Genomic DNA, 20538 nt, shown 5'->3' with positions numbered 1-20538 from the left:
CCCACGGAAGGCAAGTAGAGTGGGCTTGTGATGAAAACTGCAAAATAAAAGTGTATCCAGCCACAACTCTAGTGCTTAGAGATGGAGAGGGGGCTCAGGAAGGGGCGCGGGTGCAGGCCGGCCCCAGCCTTGTCCAGACACACCCTTCAGCCCAGGGAGAGGCTCCTTACAGGGGGATGATCCTCATGGGAAGGTGGAAGCGTAGGCGGTACTGGCCCCTCATCATTTTCTCCTTCCCCTGGAACTCGCGCATCACGTAGTCCACGTACTCCTGCTGCCTCGGGAAGAAGCGCCAGCAGGTGGGTGTCGGCCAAACCAAGCACCGGCTTCCAGGGCCTTCCCCTTCTCCCCAGCCCCTTCCAAGGGTCTCTGGGAGCCCCTGGAGGCTCTGGTGGAGGGAGGCCACCAAGCACTGGTGCTGTTCTTGGATCTACACTGTGCAGAGGGCCTATTTGCACATGTAAGTGAAGACGGCACAACAGTACCTCCCACCTTATCTCATTCTGTAAGCAAATGATCCTCACCTCGCTCCACAGCTGGCATCTCCTCGGAGTCCCTTCATTCCTCCCACTGTACAGATAATAAGACTGAGGCCCACATAAGTATAGATGCGTTGCCCCAGCTCATATATCAAGTCAATAGCAGAGAGGCACCCGTAAGCCACAAGGGCACCTCTAGGCTCTATTGAGCAGCCTCATGAAAATACGGCCAAGGCCAGAGCGGACCACCAGGTGAAGCCATAACAAGAGACAGGGAGCTATGAAGAAAGATCATGGTGTAGATGACAGAGTGCTAGAAACATGTTTGTTATAGAATGTTAAGAGAAATGGGCAGTGGAGGTTCAAGAAGGAAGGGACATATGTATACTCATGACTGATCCACATTGTTGTGTGGCAGAAACCAACACAACGTTGAAAAGCAATTATCTTCCAATTAAAAGTAAATTTAAAAAAAGAAATGAAAGCAAAAACCGCATATAAAAACAGAATGCACATCCATGCTTGGGGGGAGGTGTGACAGAGCTGACTACACATGGACTCTTGGAGGAAAATCCCTAGGTCTGAAGACTGACTCAGCTAAAGTAACTCTGTAAGCTCGGGCCAGTTTATTCTTCTCTTGCCTCAGTTTCCCAGTCTGTCAAATAGAGGTACGTTACCAGCACCTACCCCGTAGGGTTCCTGCGAGGTTTGAGTATAATGATATTTAGACTGCTTAGGTCTATATCGGCTACAAATGCCAGTTGGCGTTGTCAGCATGGTTACATCAATACATCAGACTGATTTTTTCTGTACTTTACTGTGTTCTGCATTGTTAAATGTTGTATATGCTCATTGTAGAACATTTAAAATTGGGGCAGGAAGTAGCGTTATTATAAATATGCTCTAAAACTCTGACATTTTGTGATTTAACAGGCACTGTTAAATGAGTGAGCATCAAGGGCCAGGAGATGGTTGTGGCACTGGCGGGAACCCCCTTAGCCAAATGGGAGGCCGGTGTGCAGGAGCGTTACATGACAGCTGGAGGCCTCTGCTGCTCACCACTGGGGGCATAGCCGGCCTCATGCAGGGGTCACCAGCCTTTGTTACACACTCTCCTGTCCCCCCGAGGGGAACAAGCTGCAACGAGTCCAGCTCTCAGGAGTCTCAACAGGGCCCCCTTGAAGACTCCAAGTGTTCCCTCTACCCAGAAAGTCCCCCAGAATCTGCCCCCCAGATCCTCAGCCCTCCTTGTGCCCCTCTGACCAGCCACGGCCCATGCCTCCCAGCCTCCCCCAGCTCTCTGAGGCAGCAGGGGCGCCCTCCTCACCCAGGTGATGAAGCCGTTACAGTTCAAGTCCACCTTCAAAAACAGCGCCTCCAGCATCTCTTCTGACATATTGCTCAGAATCTTCTTCACAGCCTTAATGAAAGTTTTCATGTCCAGGGCTTCAAGAAAGAGAAGGGAGAACACCATCCTCTTCATTGCAAGTCCCCTGGCCCCATCACCAGCCACAGTGTTCCTGGACTTCTGGGTGTTGGGGGGCAGGGGGTTGGGCACACAGAGGGTCACGCTGCTGGGTCATCTTTTCCATCCTATCTGTTCAACATTCAATCACCCACAAATCCTGGCCCCACACCTGCTGCATGAGAGCACTGTGGTGGCCCCAGGGCAGTGAGGGGGGACGGGTACTAAAAAAGATCAGATCCAAGATCAGATCCCATTTCTGAGCAAATAAGACAGACCAGGCACTGAGACAAAGAAAACTGATGAAAACTCATAAATAAATAAATAGGAAAGGAGAAAAACTTCAACAATGGCAACAAAGAGACATAAATAAATCCAAAGCTATAGAGGGAGAAGAGATGTGCATCTTTTAGAGGCAATTAAAATGCAACGTTGGGCTGGAGAGAAAGATGGAAAGGGGAGAGGAGCAAGGAACAGAAGGACAAGAACCAAATCCTTTTCCCCTGCTGGGTTTTGTGGCTACAAGGAAATCTGTCTGCAGATGGGTCAATTACTCCTGTCTAGGTTTTTAAAAAATAATCACGGTCTTTAAAAAGCGCACTCTATGGGGTGCTCCCTGCTGGTCCAGCTCCCAGTGCAGGGGGCCTCGATTTGATCACTGGTCCGGGAACTAGATCCCACATACCGCAAGTAAAGATACCCAGTGCCACAGCTAAGACACACTGCAGCCAAAAAAATAAATAGAAACATTTATTTAAGTGCTTCTAAAAAGCACTTAAAAAAGCACTTCAGGCCGAGGTGGAACTCTCACCTAGGCCTGAAGGCTCTTCTCTAGGACCTCACCTCCCACCACTGTCCCTTTCATTCTCTGCTGCAGCCATCATGTCACCTCAAGGCCTTTGTGCTGCCTGGTTCCTCCACAGGGAAGCCTTTTCCCAGAGACTCTCTAAGGAGGTGGCACACCACCCTGCCTGGTTCTGCTGCCCCCTGACCTTCCTCATTACCACCCTGGCCGTGAGCTCAGGGAGTACAGGGCTAAGCCTGATCCCTCCATGACCGAGTCCTTACGTGAAGCAGATGTTTGTTCCCTGAGTGTTTCCTTCAGCCCTGGGGGATGTGATGATGACGACTGAGTACCAGTATCATCTGAGTTTATTCACACTGACTGGCTGATGGTGGCGGGGGGTGGGGGGTGGGGGCTGGGGGCCAGGGCATGAGGAAACTGTGACACAAAGAGGTGGGCTGTGAGCCCAAGGTCACATAGCTGGTGAGTGGTGGCACCGAGCCATTCCCAGCAATCTGGGGTCACGCTCTCACCCTGCTCCGTGCTCCTCATGAAACAACCAGCTCTGTGCTACAGTGACAACTGTCATCGCTTAAGGCTAGATTGAGGAACAAATGAAAGGCTGAACGAAAGGTGCCGTGCTTAAAGAAAGATCCAGCCTGCTCATCTGAAGTGATTGCCAAGAGCTTTACACGTTTGAGTGACACGTAACGGTCCCTCTGTGTATCAGACAGACGTCAGCCCATGAGCTCAGAGCCGTCCCCTCGGGGAAGAGCTGGCAGTCAAAATGCCTTTGTGCAGAATTAATGAACAAACTCCTCTCGACAGCACTACAGGGAGAGTCCTTTCACTGCTGTTTAAGAACCTATATATATTGTTCACTGCCGTATTATTTTCATATTCTTCTCCTTAAAAACAGCTAACATTCAGAAAACTAAGATCATGGCATCTGGTCCCATCACTTCATGGGAAATAGATGGGGAAACAGTGGAAACAGTGTCAGCCTTTATTTTTCTGGGCTCCAAAATCACTGCAGATGGTGATTGCAGCCATGAAATTAAAAGACACTTACTCCTTGGAAGGAAGGTTATGACCAATCTAGACAGCATATTAAAAAGCAAGACATTACTTTGTTAACAAAGGTCCGTCTGGTCAAGGCTATGGTGTTTGCAGTGGTCATGTATGGATGTGAGAGTTGGACTATAAAGAAGAATAGAAGAATTATAATAGAAGACTATAATAGAAGAATTGGACTGAGTGCCAAAGAATTGACGCTTTTGAACCGTGGTGTTGGAGAAGACTCTTGAGAGTCCCTTGGACTGTAAGGAGATCCAACCAGTCCATTCTAAAGGAGATCAGTCCTGGGTGTTCATTGGAAGGACTGATGTTGAAGCTGAAACTCCAATACTTTGGCCACCTGATGCGAAGAGCTGACTCATTTGAAAAGACCCTGATGCTGGGAAAGAGTGAGGGCAGGAGGAGAAGGGGACGACAGAGGATGAGATGGTTGGATGGCATCACCGACTCAATGGACATGGGTTTGGGTGGACTCTGGGAGTTGGTGATGGACAGGCAGGCCTGGCGTGCTGCGGTTCATGGGGTCGCAAAGAGTGGGACATGACTGAGCGACTGAACTGAACTGAAAAAAACTGTTGAGTATAGGAAGAGACTAGACACAAAGGTGTCCTGGAAAGGATGGGTACACTGTGGGAACCAGTCAGGTCCCCTGCACATTGCTGCTAAAAAGAAACACTCACCCAAGCTCACACGTATAATGAACGAATGGTTCATTAATAGCTCTTGTGGTCCAGTGGTCAAGAATCTACCTTGCAACACAGGGGACACGGGTTCAATCCTTGGTTGGGGAACTAAGATTCCACCAGCCGAGGAGCAACGAGGCCCACATGCTGCAACTCCTGAAGGCCGCGTGCTCTGAAGCCCATGTGACACCACTTGAGAGAGTCTGTGTGCCGCCAGGAAAGATCCTGCATGACGCAACTAAGACCTGACACAGCCATATAAATACACAATTTTTAAAAATAGCTCTTGGAGCACAAAAGTGAAAATATCATGTCCCTGGGGAGGGAGGGAGGGAGGGAGGGAGGGAGTGAGAGTCGCTCAGTCGTGTCCAACTCTTTGCGACCCTATGGATTGTATGTAGCCTGCCAGGCTCTTCTGTCCAGACAAGAATACTGGAGTGGGTTGCCATTTCCTTCTCCAGGGGATCTTCCTGACCCAGGGATCGAACACAGGTCTCCTGCATTGCAGGCAGATTCTTTACCATCTGAGCCACCAGGGAAGCCTGGCTACCCTTAATACATTCCCTAGGATCAGCATTGTAAAAATACTGTTATTTTTACTGTTATTGTTATTGTTAAAAAAAAAAAATTAGTGGTCTACTTCAAAAAGAGGGAGAGGTGATGGCACTTTTTAAATTTTTACCTGTGTGAATATATCACCTGTTCAAAACAAAATGCAATAAAACCTGTGGCCAAAACTGTGATTGTCGGGTCCTCCAAGACAGGGGTGGCGCCTCCTGGCCGCCAAACACCAACACCCAAAGAGCTCAGAGGAGGAAGCATCTCAGCTTCAGGTCAGACACAAACGGTCCCTCCCCAGCCTCACTCTGCTCTTTATAAACAGGCCATTTGTTACCCTTCCTGCCCACATCACAGTGTGGCTGTCAAACTCAAACTGACGGGGCAAGTAGCCATGGCCCCAGCATTGGTGCTCCGAGTCTACTGGATAGAAATAAAGATGCCTTAAAGAACTCCAGTAGGAATAATAAGTAAGCTTTATGTGTATTTTCCCAAGGGGAAAATTCAAGCTCTGAAAAGAAAAAAAAACAACAACAAAAACTTATGTACAAAGGATGTTCTTCACAATGTTATTTAAACTTGGTAAAAATCTAAAAGTTGGGGACTTCCCTGGTGGTCCAGTAGTTAAGAATCCTTCTTGCAATGCAGGGGACATGGGTTCAGTGCCTGGTCAGGGAACTAATATCCCATATGTCATAAGCCCATGCACTGCAACTGCTGAGACTGTGTACTCCAGGATCTGTGTGCTCCACGGACCCTCTAGTGCACACCACTAGAGGGTCCATGCACCGCCAGGAAAGATCCCGTATGAGGCAACAGAGACGCCAAGAGCCACAACAAATAAACAAATGTTTAAAAAAAAACTAAATGTTTCATTTAGGGAAATGGCTTAGTCAACCAGTGGAGCCCTTGCATTCACTGCTAATGATGGTTCAGCAGATCACATAACATATGAAAAAAAAAACCCTTAAGAAATTAACATTAAGAGAAAAAGGAGGGTGTGAAATTAAAGTACGGTTACAGACATGTGAAAACACACGTAGTCATCTGGGGCAAAGAGACTGAAGGTGACCCAGACCTCCTAGCATTCACACCCCGCTGAGTGTGGTGGAACCTATGCTTCTGACCAACGGAAGACGGCAAAGGTGACAGGCTGTATGCGACTGTGTGAGCAGGACTATGTGATGGCAGCGCACCTCATGCTGATTTTCTACCTCCCTGCCTGGCTTGAGTGTTGAAGTCAGCCTTGTTGGTGAGTCCCAGAGGGCCAGGAACCGGGCAGCTCTAAGAGCTGAAGACAGTTGCCCTCCAATAGCCAGGACAAAATGAGAGCCCTTCGTCCTGTAGCTTCAAGAAACTGAATTCAGCCAACAACCTGCATAAACTTAGAAGTGGATCTTTCACAAGGACTTCCCTGATGGTTCAGTGGCTAAGACTCCATACCTCCCAAGGCAGGGGGCCTGGGTTCGATCCCTGGTCAGAGAACTAGATCCCACATGTCCCAACTAAAGATCTCAGGTGCTGCAGCTGAGAGTTCACACACCTCAGCTAAAGATCCCAAATGCCGCAACTAAGACCCAGTATAGCCTAATAAATAAATAAATATTTTTTTTAAAAAAAGAAGTGAATCCTTCCCAATCAAGCCTAGTTGATACTGCAGCCCCAGCTGACTCCTTGATCACAGCCTAGTGAGACCCTGAGCAGAGGAGCCAGCTAAACTCTGCCCAGATACCTGACCCACTGAAATGGTGAGATAGTAAACGTGGGCTGATTTAAGCCATGAATTCTGTAGAAATACCGTTACACAGCAATAGACAGGAAGTCATGCATATGAAATTGTTCAGTGCAAACATGCTGAAATGCTGACAGTGGTTACCTAAGTGTCTAGATCAGGGGTATTTTTTCCCTCGGTCCCAAATAGCCTCTACTGGGCTTACAATACTCACAGAGCATAATGATGAAAAGTTTTAAAGGACATACAGGATGCAAAAATGCTTATGCAGCCTGCACCCTCTGCCCAGGCTGGGTCCTGGGTCCCACCCTATGCAGAGGCCAAAGGCTGGGCCCATGACATAGCCTCACCTCCAGTTGAGTTGACCTCACTTTGAAATGTCTTCTCCATCTCAGCCAGGTGTGCCTCAGTGAACAGCTGAGATTCATACTGGAAGTCAGACGTCTGGCTAACAGAGATGGATGGTGCTGGGGAGCTGAGACCCTCTTTGCTCTTCCTGGGTCCACCTGCAAAGGACACCTGGAACGCAGATGATGACAAGAACCAGGCTCTGAGAGGGGTGACTTCCAGAGCCAAACAGCTTTAAGCACATCTATTGAAAGAGAACATCTGTGGGGTACGTAGTGTTATGGTGTGTTACTTACTGATGCAAACAAGTAGGTCTGAGCCACTTTTAGCCCTAAGAAGTCCAAGGAAGGTCTGACTGCATCCCCTGACTCTGGGGAGTTAACTGTTGCTCCTCTTTTACAGATGTGCTGTGATTGAGGCTTAGAGGTTAGTGCCCACAGCCAAGATCCCACCTCACACATCACAGGACTCTAATTTATAAGGTGCTTCAGTTTGGTAACTATATAGTTCCACATCTTCAGTGGTCGGAATTCAAGACCCCAAGGAGTCCAGCTCCATCTTCCACAGCTATCACGATCTTGTCCTGACCAGACCAGACACGCCAGGTCAGATCAGATCACCTGCACACACAGCCCAGCTCACGCAGTCCCTGCCATCAGGGACTCTCAGCTTCTTCCTCCTCCTGCTCACCTTCCACATCCCCTACCTAGCCTTCCCCAGCCCTCCACAACACTTCTGCTCTGCAGCCCCTACACGAGACTCATTTTGACACTTAGCACATTGTTTCAGGTTACTGGAGGCTCAGGTTATCAAAGGCTGCCTCTCCCAGAAGACTCCAGGTGTGGACTATGTGATAACTGTTGAGTGTTGCCCACTGAAATACACTGCTCTGGGTGCTGGGCAGTCAAGGAGACATCGGTCCAGAAAGTCAAAGACAAGCAGAGGTTGGATTACTCACTCTCACTATGCCAAGTGCACCAACCACAGAGCTCATCCACCTGCATATCCAACTGTGAACTTGCCCTCATTCACTCAGGGTCTATGCACATTTGTTGAGTCCCAGACACTGTGAACACACCAGTGAACAGAGTGGAGACCTGCCTTCATGGAGCCCAGCAGACGAGCTGGTTAATTCTCTCACCAGCCATGCAGCCGCCAGATTAGACATCCCAGCACCAACTTTGGCCCCTCCCTCTGCCTCCCTTGCATTCTTACTGACCTTCATATTGCCTCTTACTGTAATCCAGTTCCTACATCTAAACCTTCCCCTCCCCGACCCCTGCCCCAACTTAAGCCCTAGCCTTCTGCTGGGACAAGTGCTGTGCCCTTCCCCAACTGGGACCAGGGTTTGTTCTTCCCTTCCAATCCACTGCCCAACACTGGAGCCAATCTTCTTTCTGGAAGGCAAGTCTGATCATGACTTGACCCCAGCTGACGCTTTCCAGATTACTCCCATCATCCCCATCAACTCCTGAGCATGGCACTCAAAGCCCTTTGCCATGCAGCTCTGACCTGCTTCTAGTTTCATTGCACACACCCCGGTCCAGGCACACCAACTGCTCTCCACCGCCCCACAATCACAGCTAACATTCCACATCTACTCGCGTCTTTCCCTATCTGCGACACAGACCATCAATTCCAGAGGTGAAGTCACACCCATTCTTCAAAGTCTGGCTCAAATGCACCTCCTCCGAGGAGCTCCTCAGTGACTTTCAGGTGAGAGTCATCACCGCCACCTCTGTGCTCCCAAATTCTTTGTTCCTATCTGCCGTGCATACATGACTCCTGTGCGTGCCTGTCCATACATGTAGCAGCAAGGCATGGTGGGAAACATGACGGTAGAGTCCCAGATCTCTGGACTAGGATTCTGCCTGGCTCCCAGGCTCATTTAGTGTGGGCTTATTACCTCACTTCTCTGAGCCACAGAGAGACTCTCTCTCCCTAATACCCACCTTGCAGGGTTGTAGTGAGACAAAATGACATCTGAACACACGTGAAGCCCCACCACATTGTATCACACAATCCATGAGAACTGTTATATCTCTCCATCTCACAGTGAGCTCTTTATTTATTTATTTTTGGCTGCACTGGGTCTTCCCTGCTGCACACGGCCTCTTTGTTTGGGAGCACAGGGGCCTCTCTAGTTGTGGAGCACCAGCCCTTGGGTGCATGGGCTCAGTAGTTGTGACACACAGGTTTAGTTACCCCATGACATATGGGATCTTAGTTCCCCGACCAGGGATCCAACCAACCCACATCCCCTGCACTGAAAGGCGGATTCTTAACCACTATACCCCCAGCGAAGTACCAAAGTGGGCTCTTGGAAGGCCGGGGCATTTTAAATTTATCTTCATTTAATCTACACTAGTTGTCTTTTCCCAGCCCCACGCACACAATGGACACTGCATACTCATCTGACTTGATAATACTCTGTACAGCCCACCCCACCGTTATCGCAACGTGGCTGGACAAAATTAAGTAGAGTCCAAGTAGATACTACAGATCGGTGACCTCAGATTTATTGCATTTGGCCCATAAAGTGTTTCAAAAGGCAAAACCAGCCTACTGCAGCTTAGACTTATCAACATTTTGTAAATATCTAAGCTTGCAACCCCTGGTGCGGAGGCTGATAACCTGATAATCAACAGATGTGGATGCTATCTGGCAGCTCTGGAATACCCCTCCCATTACCAACTCTGATGATTTGCTTACCTTTCGAGGCAGAGGCTTGTCTCTTAAGTCCTCAGAAGACACAGCTCTTGACCTAGAATAGGGAATCATAGTGGCTTTAACTCTGATCTTTGTAAGGACCATGCGGAGGCTGACCTAGCTGAATCACAGGAGGATGGAAAAGAAGTTAAGGTCAAGGGAGAAGGTGGCTGCCCCAGGCCTGTGGACCCCCAACTCGCATTTGACAAGCACCCCACGTCCCATTGGGGCTCCTCCAACACAGAGCTTTTCCAGAGCTTATACCTGCAAGCCTTCTTTCCGCTGATGGGAGAGCTGTCTTCCTGATGACCTGAGGCTTCTCAGGTTACTATACTCCTGGCTTCATGCCAGCAGCTTCCTAAAGGGAGTCACCCATTTTACAGAAGTAGAAAAGGCTTAGAAGGTCATGCGGGGGGTCCAACTGTAATCCACAGATTAGGGCAATAATGTCCGAGGAAAGCACGTCTCCAGAGGGTCAAAGGTTTCCATTCATCAAAGGTGGGGCAAGAAGAGCCCCTGACTCTCCACGACGGGCACCCCCACGCCCAGCCCTCGATGTCCTTGGAGGCAGGACTTCTTTAGGGAGCTGACAGGACTCCCTGCACGCAGCATGGGGGCAGGTGCGAGTGCGTGGAAGAGGTCTGTTCCATAGAGCTCTGCTCTGAGAATACAAAGGGCACACCGCCTGGGTCAATGGACCTCCACAGAGGGTGGTAGACAGTGTTGTGTTAGGGTTATTAGGAGCATCCATCCACCCCATCAGCAAGTACCACCAGCAGGAATCAAGGGGGCACTTCAGGACGGCAGGGGAATAGCCAGGAAAGAGATGAGTCCCAGACAGGCTCGGGGGACACAGCAAATGAGTCAGTTTGGCTAGACAAAGTCCTCCTGGGTGGGAGGGGAGGAATAGTGCAAGAGGAAGGAGGAGAAAAATGGAAGCAGAATCTTAAATACCTTCACCAGGAAGTCTGAACAGGACAAAGGGCAGTTATGAAAACTCACCAGCATAAGATGTGGGGAGTGAGAAGGAAGAAGACTAGATGACCGTCCAATGGCGTCCTAACCTAAACCGTGTCTCGGTGACAGCCCAGATATAAGGACCGAAGGGGAGAGAAGAGCCAAAGGAAAGGAGACTTGGAAGCCAGGAACCAAGTAACTGAGGGAAATGCCAGAAACATTTCCAGGAAAGGAAATAATGAGGGGAAGTGGTTTAATGCACGTGATGCTGGGCTATATGATTAGAAATAAAAAGCAAGTTCCTAGAAATATGGGGACTGAAAAATGGCTACACTGAGGGGATAGAGAGAGCAGGAAAAACACACAAAAGGCAGGGTGAGTCAACTCAAGTCTGGGATGCTCCAGAGTGAGCCACGGTGATAAGGAAGGACACTGAACACGGCGATGCAAGGTCACCAGTGAGAAAGCTGCAGAGGTGTATTCATGAGTCCATTTCTGTTAAGAATATTCCATGGAGGTGTTGGCACATGCCTAGAGAGCGAGCCTGGAAAAATATACTCCAGAGGTAATGGCAGCTATTTCTGGCAGGTGAGATCAAAGAGAATGTCTACAGTATAAAACCATGCGTTTCTCTTTATTTTTTAATTCAGAAAAGATTCATGGTAATCTTGAAGATTAAAGAGTGAATGGTGGGTACAATTTAGTCATCTGTGAAAGCTCACAGGAATGCTGGCGGCAGCGTCGTTCACAGCATCAGGTACGGCGGACGCCTCTCAGTAGACGAATGCTGAGTAAGTCAGTGCGCCTGCACTCAGGACGCCACCCAAGGAGCCAAAGGATGAACCAGACCTTCAGCAGACGACCAGGGGGAGTTTCCAGGAGACACTCAAAAGAAGAGTGCACAGAATGAGGCCAATATTTACAAAAGGATGATGAATAGGTGCGTGCTGATACATAGAATGTGCGTGTACACATACACACATCTGTAAAGAGGTCTCCCCTAAGTTACGGGGCCAAGGGCAAAAGAATACTGGTCCACACAGCAAGTCTAGTTACTTAAAATGTTCATAGATCAATATACTGTTAAATAAAACATTCTATTCACGTGCCTCCACAAATACTTTTCATAACGACCTGGAAGGCCTCCAAGCCCTCTGTCCTGCTGCCCTCTCATTCCTGCTGGTGGGGGGGGGGGGGGGGAGCTTGTAAATGCTGGCATGTGGATGGCCACCGTCACCCGTACACCCACACATCCCATGCCTCCACGGCTCCGTGGCCACCGCAAGCCTAGGCAGGGCTGCCCTCAAGGCATGCACTGAGCGACTTCCCTGGTGGTCCAACGGTTAGGACTCCGCACATCCAACTGCAGGGGATGCAGGTTCCATCCCTGGTTGGAGAACTAAGATCTCATATGCTGCAAGGAACAGCCAAAAAATAAAAAGAATTTTTTAAAAAGGTTTTAATGATGCACTAAGGAATAGGCCCCCAGACTCTGGAATCAGGTTCAAAGGGATTTGGGCAGGTAATTCCAATATTGAGAGCAGTGCGGGAAGAGGGGCAGTGCACCAGCAGGGCTGACCAGCCATCCTCTTAGCCCCTGGGACCTCCCTCATCTAGTACAAAGGGACATGGTCAGACAGGGGACAGAGTAGGTTGCCTGGCTCAGAACAGGGGCCTTCCTGGCCTGGGTCTAAGGGGCTCCTGTACTGTTAGTACACACAAAACTATCAGCATCATGGAGAGTAGGGGTCCAGTGTGGCAAAAAAGGTGGGCCAGGAATAAAGGAATACAAAAAGTCTGCACTAAGAGAAGGCGCATGTATCATCCCGTTTATATTAAAAAGGCAAGCATGGGTTTCTCTTTTGCTTTAAAGTCTGGGTTAACAAGTAACTAAAGTCAACATCACTCATGAGGGAGCCCAAGGCCATGCCTCACGGTGTGCTGGACTCTGGACCACTGCTTCTGCACTACAAACCCATAACCTGACAATCCCAAATTGAAGGACGTTCTACTAAGTAAGTGGGCTTCACTCTTAAAAATCTTAGTGTCATGAAGGACAAAGATTAAAGGACATCAAAGGTGGCTGCAGAGAGGTAACAACTAAAGGCAATGTGTGATCTGAACTGGATCCTAGACTCGGGAAGCAAAAGGTCTCAGGGCCATTAGGACCATCAGTGAAATTTAAACATGCCTTTACATTTTTAGGTGATATTGATGTTGTTTCCTGCTTATTAGAACTGGGCAAAGGGGAGTTCTTTATACTATTCTTAAAACTACTTACAATTTTATTATTTCAAAACTATAAGTCTTATGAGAGAAATATGAGTTTAACCAGAAGAGCGGAGCTGTTTGTGTTCAAGGACTGAGACCACAAAAGGGAAAAAATACTGGTGGAGGACAATTAATGATACCCAAGAGCAAAGCACAAGAAGCAGAGAGAAGTACTGGCAGGAAAAGAGGATTCAGCGGGAGAGTTAAATACCCATGTAGGATGAGAGCAGATGAGAGGAAGGAGGCTGGGGTTGGGGGCGCTGGGTGGGGTGCTACAAACCTGGAAACAAGAGTGGGAGCTTAGAACTGCCACTAGGGGAGCAGGCGGGCAATCGGAGAATAACTGGTTTGCCGTTTGTAAGCATCTGTAGCAGCATGTGACTGAAGACCAAGTGCAGCTGAAAGAGGCTCAGCTCTCCTGTCTGGCCTTGAGTCTCAGAACTGACTCATCAGAAAAGACCCTGATGCTGGCAAAGATTGAAGGCAGGAAAAGGGAACAACAGAGGATGAGATGGTTGGATGGCATCACCGACTGGATGGTCAGGAGTTTGGGCAAGCTCCGGGAGATGAAGGACAGGGAAGCCTGGTGTGCTGCAGTCCATAGGGTGACAGAGCTGGACACAACTGAACGACTGAATCCTGGATCTTAGGGCCCAGGGGTCCAGTGTTTTAGAGACTAACCCCAGACTCTCACTCACCCTGACCCAATCTGCTCTCCCCAGTTAATACTGCTCGTTGTATTTAACGGAGACTTATTGGCTTTCAACTTCCTCCTCGACTGAGACATCTTGGCAGCCACCCCCAAGTCCAGAGTGGCTCCTCTGTGAAGTCGCTGTGGAACTCCGAGGGCCTCCACAGACTGCGGGGCCAGTTGGCCACACTTAGAACCAGGAAAATGAGATAGAATTCCACACAGAGAACACAAAATGGAACATCAGAATCCATCCCACAAACCGTTACCACGCGGCCATTTTTCATCCAATCTGAGACATTCTTGTTATTGATGAAGTTGAACGAGAGCAGACAGCCGACAGGAGGAGCTCCAGTACTTGGAGCCAGAACAAATATGAGTGGAGGACAATCCACAGGACAAAGGCAGCACGGAGAACCCACCTGCCATGGAAACCATGGAAAATGCCAGCAAGTCTAATGATAAATGCAGAAGGCCAACTGGCCCCACAGTTGGGGGACAGGAGAAGGCACAGCAGCCCCTAACATGAGCTGCACAAGCTCCAGGTCTTCATCTGGCTGCACTGGGTCTCAGCTGCAGCATGCGGGATCGTCACTGCAGCCCTGTAACATGAGCTGCACAAGCTCCAGGTCTTCATCTGGCTGCACTGGGTCTCAGCTGCAGCATGCAGGATCGTCACTGCAGCCCTCTAACATGAGCTGCACAAGCTCCAGGTCTTCATCTGGCTGCACTGGGTCTCAGCTGCAGATGCGGGATCGTCACTGCCACTGGTGGGTCTTTTGTTGCAGCGTACCAACTCTAGTCGTGGCTCGAGGGCTCCAGTTACCGTAGCTCAAGGGCTCCAGGAGTTGAGGCTCGTGGGTTGAGTTGTTCTGTGGCAGGTGGGATCTTAGTTCCCCAACCAGGGACTGAACCTCTGTCCCCTGCACTGCATGGAGGATTCTTAACCACTGGACCACCAGGGAAATCCTGAGCTCCAAAACAGAGGAAGGTGACAAGAGAACTGTGTGTAACACGAGGGTCTTATAAACCCAGACTTCATGGCAGGCCTGGACTTGAGGCAGCACTGTTCAGTCTTAACCCTGGCACAATTCAGCAGCGTCAGTTGGTCAAAGGTAAATCTCTTGGGGGAGAATTCAACCAGGGACATGGATTCCACACTGAGTCACATTTCATGATCACCTAGATGTTACCAAAATGTTAACTGACCACTAAGCCAAGACCCCCCTCCCCAGATCTTCACCACATAGAGACCACCCACAGACAGAAAAAAATTCCTGCTCCCATTTCATCAACAGTGAAGACAAAAGATTTCATCATATTGTAAAACATGAGAAGTAGAGTGGCTCAATGAAATGTCATAAAAGATGCAGGTCTTTTAAACCAGTTTTATTAAACTAGGTATTAATAAACTAGAAGGGTTTATTTAAAATTAAAAAAAAAAAAAGAAACAAAGCTGATGATGCTACAGTTGACTGTTCCCCACTGTTTCTTTGACTTGAAGCTTTTATTTTCCAATCCAATGTTATCATTTCTACTTACAGCTGTCCATGTTTATCCACATTTTTTACATAAGTCTAAAACACGCTAGATTCATTCACAATAAATATCATTTTCCTTCCCAAACAAGAAACATCCGAACAGGGAAATTAAGATGTATTCCATTTTTTAGGTAAGAAAAACTTCAGAAAACCCCCACCTAAAAAGAAAAAAATCATGATAATCAATAACTCATTTAAAAACAGAAGCAGGAGGAAAGGTGTTGAAGGAAAAAAAAATCTCCTAGACAAAACCTCTGTACAAAACAATCCTGGAGAAAGTGCAAAGTCCTACTCAATGCCTACAAGTTCGGGCATCACTTGCCAATGCCAAGGAGACCCTACTCTGCTCCCTAACAGTGGAGTTGGGATGGGTGCTGCTGGAAGGCTTCAAGGGCACTCAAGGACATGGCTGACTCATCCAGGGAAGGTGGCCCCGCTCTGCTCAGAAGTGGTACCAACTCTGCTCTCTTCAGCTTTACCACTGCGGTTTTTAAAATGTCGAGAATTGTATCCTGGGACCTCCCTGGGGGTCCAGTGGTTCAGACTCCACATTTCCAATGCAGGGGGCTCAGGTTCAATCCCAGGTCAGGGAACTACGATCCCTCATGATTCACAGTGTGGCCCCCCAAATTTTTTTTAATTTTAAAAAGTTGTATCCTAACATACTTTTTTTTTTAATTTATTCCTTAATAAAGTTAACAAAAGTGAAAACTTGTATCCTCAGCTTTATAAAATGTACCAAAAATTTTAAGGTGCAACTTGATGCTAAGGAGAGGCTTTTTCCTTTTCAAAATCAAATAAACAAGACAGAAGCCAGTAACTGCTGGGAACTGCAGGGGACCCAGATTAATGAATGTTAAGATTACACCTTCAGTTGAGACCAACAACTCAGCTCACATGTCACTTAAAACAATGCTCTTCCCACCACACCCCACCGCCAGAGAGAATTCACAGTTCAAATACCAAAGATTTCAAAATACCATGCATGATTCAAGAAAACAGTAGCTTCTTGGGGTGTTTTAGTATCTACTTACCCACTTCCTTCCAAAAAAGAATGAAAAACAAAAATTGAGTCAAGAGAGCTACAGATGTTCGGGGAATTTGTTTTAAAATAACTTTATTTCGTTCAACGTATTTGTTTCTTCTCTCCGCCTTTAAAATTAGTAGGGAGGGAGGGGCACACACAGGGGCAAGCTGGGATTCACCTACAGCTACCTGTAAAAAAAAGTTTATTCCATTCTTCTTGGTAGCGTTTAAATTTCAAAGTAAAAACAGCAGTCATATATAATTACACATATTTAACTCACATTATTTTGTAGAAAAACACATAAAATACAAAAAAAAAAAAAAAGGCAATATCAGGTGAGAAACCTTTAGAATGCAAAAAACCCAGATGACCCTGAGGTACGCTGGATCTTAAAATCATTAGAACTACTCCAAAATATATAAATGAGCCCGATCAGGAGAAATGTAAAATAAGAATGTGACAAAGTAACTGTGAAGCAAGCAAGAGAGGAAAGAAATCTGAAGGTCACTCAAGATTAGACAAGGATAAACCATGACAGATCTGGTGGGAGCAATACATTTCTATTCCTGCACTAAATGGCGGGCCAGGAAAGGCCATATTAGCAAAGCTCTCCCTGCAGCTTGCAGCCTATGGGGGGAGGGCGGGGGCAGCAGAGAGCCAAACTCACGTGTTGAGCCACTTTTTATTTCACCTGTCAAAATCTCTTCTTTCAGGGTCGAAAACTTTTATTAAAACACAAAAGGATGTACACTTTACAAACCATTTCATTGTCAGTGCGAGTTTTTTCAAAATTTCACACACAAAATGTCACCGATGCTGAAAAACATTGTGCTTTTTTTTTGAACCAAAATTGTTTAACTGATGAAACCTGGCCTCCAGAGGCAACAGTTGCTGGAACTGGGCACTCTCCCACTCTTGCTGGCTCTGGTATCCTGCTGGCTTCTACAGATCCAAGTAATTTTTCCTGGCTCAGAAGGGATCCCAGGGAAAAAATCCTCACTCATCTCCTAACTGAGGCAAAGAAAAGCTCCGCAGACCATGCAGGGCCTGGAGGAGGACACTGGTCTCAACTCCTGGCCCTTGGCCTCCTGATCACAGCACTTCTCCTTCGTTCCTCTTGATAAAGGTCAGAAAAGGGCTCCAGTCACATATTCCCTTTATATATTCAGTCCCCCCACTTGCATGCTTGAGCCTGGCTTAATTTTATAATAGTCTACACTACAGTTTGTGAATCATCCATGAAGGTTGTCTTAGAAACCCATCTTTGTCCCTGCTGGAAACTAGTAAGAGCCATAAAGACAGCTTTGTTAAGACCTAGCCTGGTGGACTGAACCTCACTAGCGGCTTCCCAAATCTCATTCTCCCACTAGAAATGAAAATTAAAGACATCAGCAAATACAGTAAACTGCTCTTTCTCCTCTCCTTCATACCTGCATCCACCCTATCCTCACCAATTCCTACAGACTGAAAAATATTCAGTCGTCCAGGAAGAAGGGAAAAATTTTTTTTGAATTTTTAAGGTAAGATGTCTTACAGAGTATCAAACAGCTAACACATCACTCTGTAATTCTAAGTCTCTCAATACCATTTCTGAAGTTCTAGGCTTTGATGGCTAACTTGCTTTGCTCTTCCTATGATCACAAGATAAAGATCTGTCTCTTTTTTTTTTTCTCATCCTACCCCCAGAAACATGTTTGTGAAGGCTACGTTCATTTTACATTTCAGAACCTCGGAGCCTCCAATTCAAAAGAAATATAGGTTATTTTAATTTTTTAAATTTCTTTATGTATATATACATAGTCCTGGAATAAGGGCCCAGAATTCCAACTCTAAGGTTAGACCTGCTTATCTAGATAATGAATTTAGTGAAGCAACCTGACCACAACCTCAACAGAAAGCTGTGCGCTAGGCTAAGGTAACACTGCTTTCCAATTCAGAAAAGGGAAACAGACCTTCACAAATTTTAGCTACTTAACAATCTGGCTGAAGGCATGTGCGGTAACAGTCAAGTTCAGTGTAAAAGCACAGAATACTTCTGTGGGCTTTCCTTCAGAAAAGGACTCTGCGTACTCAAGTCTCAGACGTGAAAACTGACAAAAGAGCAGCAAGTGTCAGAAATACACATGAACTCATCAGGTTTTAAAACGTTGTAACTGGAATGTATGAATTCAAAACTACAATATAGGCCTGATTTTAAATCAATGGCAACAGTGCCAGACCAGCAAAATGACTGGTGATTCAGGAACACTGACCACAGACAGGCTCAGGCTCAGGCTCAGCTTGGCTCAAAGCAATCACTTCCACTCTGCTGACAGCAGTCAGATTTGGGTCACCCACATACCAGCAAGCTAATCTGATCAAGCTGATCAGGCCTAAAGCTGAGGTTTTGTTTGTAGACTATGCTGAACTATGGGTAACCTTCAGAAAAGGAGTTCTTCATACCAAATCTCATAAAACAATCCTTAAAGAAAAATTTCCCTAGACTTATCTTGGTTATAGCAAAAGGAAACGGCTTCCTTTCCAACACCTTATTATATCCTAAAGAAAACACTTATCTTTAAATCAATGAATCTGAATTACTGAATCACCGAATCTTCATTCAAAAGAAGAAGGTGAAAGGTGTGTTTAGACCATTATTTCACTTGGGGGGAAAAAGGGATGAAAATGATAGTCCCAAAAGAAAGGAGCTGCACTCATCAATCGCCCAAGCTGAAAAAAAAAATTAGTACTTGTTACATATAATTTTACAAAATACTCAAAGCCTATCTAAGAATCGCCTGCCTGAATTCTCAGGATACAAAACCCCTGGCCTAAGCTTTTCTGATCCATAAGCTTCAAACTGGATCTGAAGAACCAAGCAGTGCTTTCTAACGCTGTGGTTACCTTTTCTGGTTCTCAGCTCATTCTGATGCCAGCAAGCACCAGGTGAGGGAGGCGCTGCAGTCACCATTGTCATCCTTGTTCTGCAAGTCAGAACAAGCGATCAATTATTAATAACGTAAAAGTCACAAAGCTAGAAGCAATCTACAAGAACTCTAACCTGACACCCCCTGCCAGCTACATTTGCGCTCGCAGAGATAAGGGTTACGACCAAAATTAGCTCTGAAGACTACATTAAACCAGGTCATCTGAGGCACATAGTAAAATGCAGATTTCTAATCGCCTAACTCAGAATCTCTGCCAATTGGACATCAGAAATTTTATGTCAGTCAAGTTTCACAGGTGATTTCTGAAACCCGTCAGTCTGAGGACCACCAGCACGAGTGAGTCCTAAATCCAAACCCAGCCATCTGTTTACCCATCCCTCACACAGCACAGGCCTTGCCAAGCAAACCAAGCAGCTTATCCAAGACCACAGCACCCATGACCTAACCTAAATGAGACCCATTTCAATGCTACACGCCTCAGCCGAAATACCCAGGCCCATGGACTTACTAGGTCAGAAGTACACACAGTATCAGCTTCACTCTTTCCAAGGTAACTTCTCAGCTGACAATACTCAACATTTTATTCACAAACTCCATGCACTCCTGGACGTATCTTCTTATAGATTATCAACACACATGGTATCCAATCCCTTCTGAAGGTGTGTAACATTTCAGTGAAGGCATCATACTGTTAACTTCTACAGGAAGTAACATGGAAGTAATTCTAGTGAAAATCATGAAGTTTGGTTTACAAATCATCCATAACTGTGGTCGGTACCCTAAAAATCATACTGAAAACTACCTTCTGCCCATTTAACTTTTATTTCATACTGAAAATAGCAGCACCTCACCTTCTGAACTCATTTCTTAGAGTATAGAATTTTTAAAGATGATTTCGGATTGTTACAGATTGGCTGTGTTTACTGACTTTGAAACACACTTTCAGGGGAAAAAATAAAACAGTACTGCCCCATGGTATCCACCAAGCTTGTCCTGTAGATTTTCTCTGAAGGAAACAGCCTGAAGTAGCTCCATGGCATTGAGGCCAAGCCCTGCACTTCTGAAAGCCCTCCCACAGTAACACAAAAGTGAGGAAATGTCAGGAGGCTTAGAAGCATACTGTTTGAATGGAGAAAAAAGAAACGGCCTTAGAAATAAGCACGTCTGAAAAAAACAGTGAAGGATTTCAAAAGATCAGCCCTAATTTAAGGAAGATGCATGGCTACCTTATCATTTGAACCTAAAAGAATATACCCAGGGCAAGACAAATTTCAGAAGACATGACACTC

General features: G+C 46.8%; 1 protein-coding gene across 2 annotated transcripts in view; it reads right to left on the bottom strand.

Moving 5' to 3' along the window:
- The window catches only part of EFCAB8 (EF-hand calcium binding domain 8), a 57813-nt gene extending 37754 nt beyond the window's left edge, over nucleotides 1–20059 (bottom strand). Inside the window, exons 1-6 of one of the 2 annotated variants that reach the window (XM_025001193.2) lie at nucleotides 19758–20059; nucleotides 13762–19285; nucleotides 9839–9890; nucleotides 7129–7297; nucleotides 1807–1925; nucleotides 171–274 (exon numbers count right to left, since the gene is read on the bottom strand). In XM_025001193.2, coding sequence (XP_024856961.1) covers nucleotides 171–274; nucleotides 1807–1925; nucleotides 7129–7297; nucleotides 9839–9890; nucleotides 13762–13850 — 533 coding nt within the window. In that variant the 5' untranslated portion in view covers nucleotides 13851–19285; nucleotides 19758–20059. Of the gene's footprint in view, nucleotides 1–170; nucleotides 275–1806; nucleotides 1926–7128; nucleotides 7298–9838; nucleotides 9891–13761 lie in introns of both variants that reach the window. The other variant, XM_059893017.1, reaches the window with a different exon arrangement.
- Between the last annotated feature and the right edge of the window lie 479 nt (nucleotides 20060–20538).

This window comes from Bos taurus, chromosome 13, assembly GCF_002263795.3.
Source record: "Bos taurus isolate L1 Dominette 01449 registration number 42190680 breed Hereford chromosome 13, ARS-UCD2.0, whole genome shotgun sequence".
Taxonomy (NCBI): domain Eukaryota; kingdom Metazoa; phylum Chordata; class Mammalia; order Artiodactyla; family Bovidae; genus Bos; species Bos taurus.
This window is presented reverse-complemented; position numbering and strand designations above follow the sequence as displayed.